This window comes from Garra rufa, chromosome 4 (assembly GCF_049309525.1).
Source record: "Garra rufa chromosome 4, GarRuf1.0, whole genome shotgun sequence".
NCBI classification, from domain to species: Eukaryota; Metazoa; Chordata; class Actinopteri; order Cypriniformes; family Cyprinidae; genus Garra; species Garra rufa.
Window position 1 is genome coordinate 4186024 of NC_133364.1, and position 2178 is coordinate 4188201.

At 32.9% G+C, this 2178-nt stretch overlaps 1 protein-coding gene across 1 annotated transcript in view; it reads left to right on the plus strand.

The window, feature by feature from the left end:
* LOC141333257 (cytidine monophosphate-N-acetylneuraminic acid hydroxylase-like) overlaps positions 1–1856 on the plus strand; it is a 20310-nt gene extending 18454 nt beyond the window's left edge. The window contains 1 exon segment of the mRNA XM_073838228.1: positions 1411–1856. Coding sequence (XP_073694329.1) covers positions 1411–1651 — 241 coding nt within the window. The 3' untranslated portion in view covers positions 1652–1856.
* The last annotated feature ends 322 nt before the right edge of the window (positions 1857–2178 follow it).

Genomic DNA, 2178 nt, shown 5'->3' on the forward strand with positions numbered 1-2178 from the left:
ACAGCTGGGTGACTTTTCACGACAATGAGAAAACCTTTGTTATGACAAGATCACAAGAAAATCAAAGACAAGAAAACGACTTACATAGAGATCATGAGCAAATAACGTCGAATTAACAAGAAATTCTTTATGTTGAGATCACAAGTAACTTTCTTCAAGGTTGTGTGAAAATTAAGTTGTTTTCACTAGAAAACTTGTGTTGAGATGAGAAAAAGGTTCATGTTACGATCACGAGAGAGCTTTGTCGAGATTACAAGAAAATGAAGTCGTGATCACGAGAAAACTAATGTCAAGATAACAAAAACATTGTTGTGATCACAAGAAAACCTTTGTAATGTTCGAGATCACAAGAAAATTAAATCATGATAATGAGAAAACAACTTCATGTCACGATAAAAAAAAACTTATGAAATTACGATAAAAACTTTTGTTGAGATCATGAGATAACTTATGTCATGATCACAAGAAAATTAAGTTGTGATAACGAGAAAAGTTTCGTTATGTCTTCATTTTCTTATCACGAGAAAACGTATTTCGAGATAACCAGAAAATTAAGTTTTGATAACAAGAAAACGACTTACATAGAGATCACAAGAAAATAACACGTCGAAACATGTTGAGATCACAAGTTAACTTTCGTCAAGATTGTAAGAAAATTAAGTTGTGACAACAAGGAAACTTTAGCTATGTCGAGATCATGAGAAAATTAAGTCGCAATCACAAGAAAACAACTTTCGTTACATCAGGATCACAAGAAAATGAAGTTGTGATCACAAGAAAACAACATTCGTTGTCGGTATCATGAGAAAATTAAGTCACGATCACTAGAAACCACTTTCGTTATATCAAAATCACAAGAAAATTAAGTAATGATAACGAGAAAAAAACTTCAGTTATGTCGAGATCATAAGAAAATTAAGTCATGATCACGAGAAAACTTACGTCAAGATAATAAGAAAACTTTTATGTTGAGATTACAAGATAACTTTTGTTATGTCAAAATCACGAGAAAATTGTGATATTGAAAAAACTATTTTTATGTACATTTTTATGTTTTTTACTTTTTATTTTTACTTTTCAATCGTATTTTCAAGTTTTTCATATTCGTTTTATTTTTTATTTTTTCATCTAACATTTGTATTTTATTTAAATCCAGCTTTATTTTAATGAACTAAAAATATTGAAAATATTTTTAGTTAGCAATAACAACGCATTTCAGGTCAGACGTCGCATTCAGACCAATTTTATTAATTTACCATGATATTTCTGGAAAAGAATATGATGGTTTTAACAAAAAACACTACACATATTCATAAAGTATGTTTTTTGCTATGGAATTCAGATGTTCTTTGCAGATTGATGTCACATTCATGTGTTTTCGGTCTATAATTTCTGTTGTTTTATTGGCAGGTTCTGGAATCACTTTCAGACAGAACTGCCTCTATCAGCACCAGACTGGGATCGTTTCCTTCAGATTGCACGTGAAACGGACGTGCCACAAGAAAGCAGTGACGGCTGCGCTCTGTTACGATCCTCGCATCTGCGCGATTTGCTTTTTGTCTGTGTATGTGCTTGTGTGTATGTGTGTGTGTTCAGGCAGCCTATTGGTGTAGCGATGGACCATGTGGTTGGTGAACTTGGAGCCAGCTGACTATAAAAGGGCATTTTTCTAAACATGGCTCACCATGTTTTGAAAACACCGCCCTGTTATAGTCACATAGTGTCGCACAGTGTCCTTTTTTATTTGTTTGGTTTTGTATTCTGTTACATGAATACAGGAGCCTGTTTTAATTGTCAGAATCTATAGTACATAACAAATACAAAAATAAAACAAATCACAAACATTTGCAGTCAAGACTGTGAATAAAAGGCAAGTGTGTAACGTAAGCCAGATTTGGCCCAGACCCTGTTACTATCTGGGAAGCAAAGCTAAATTCTATTGTAAATTTGTTAACTGACAGTAAGAATATATAAACGAATCAAGTGGCTATTTTCGTTTGCAGAAGGTAAAACACATTAACATAAATTGTAAGTCTTTGAGAGGAAAAATTAAACCGACAGGTCACAGCGGCTAGGCCTATGAGTCACATTTTATTATATACTGAAATAAACAGGCCTACAGCGTAATGTTATAATGTTTTGACATTATTTCCCTCACTCCACAACAAATCCTTTAAC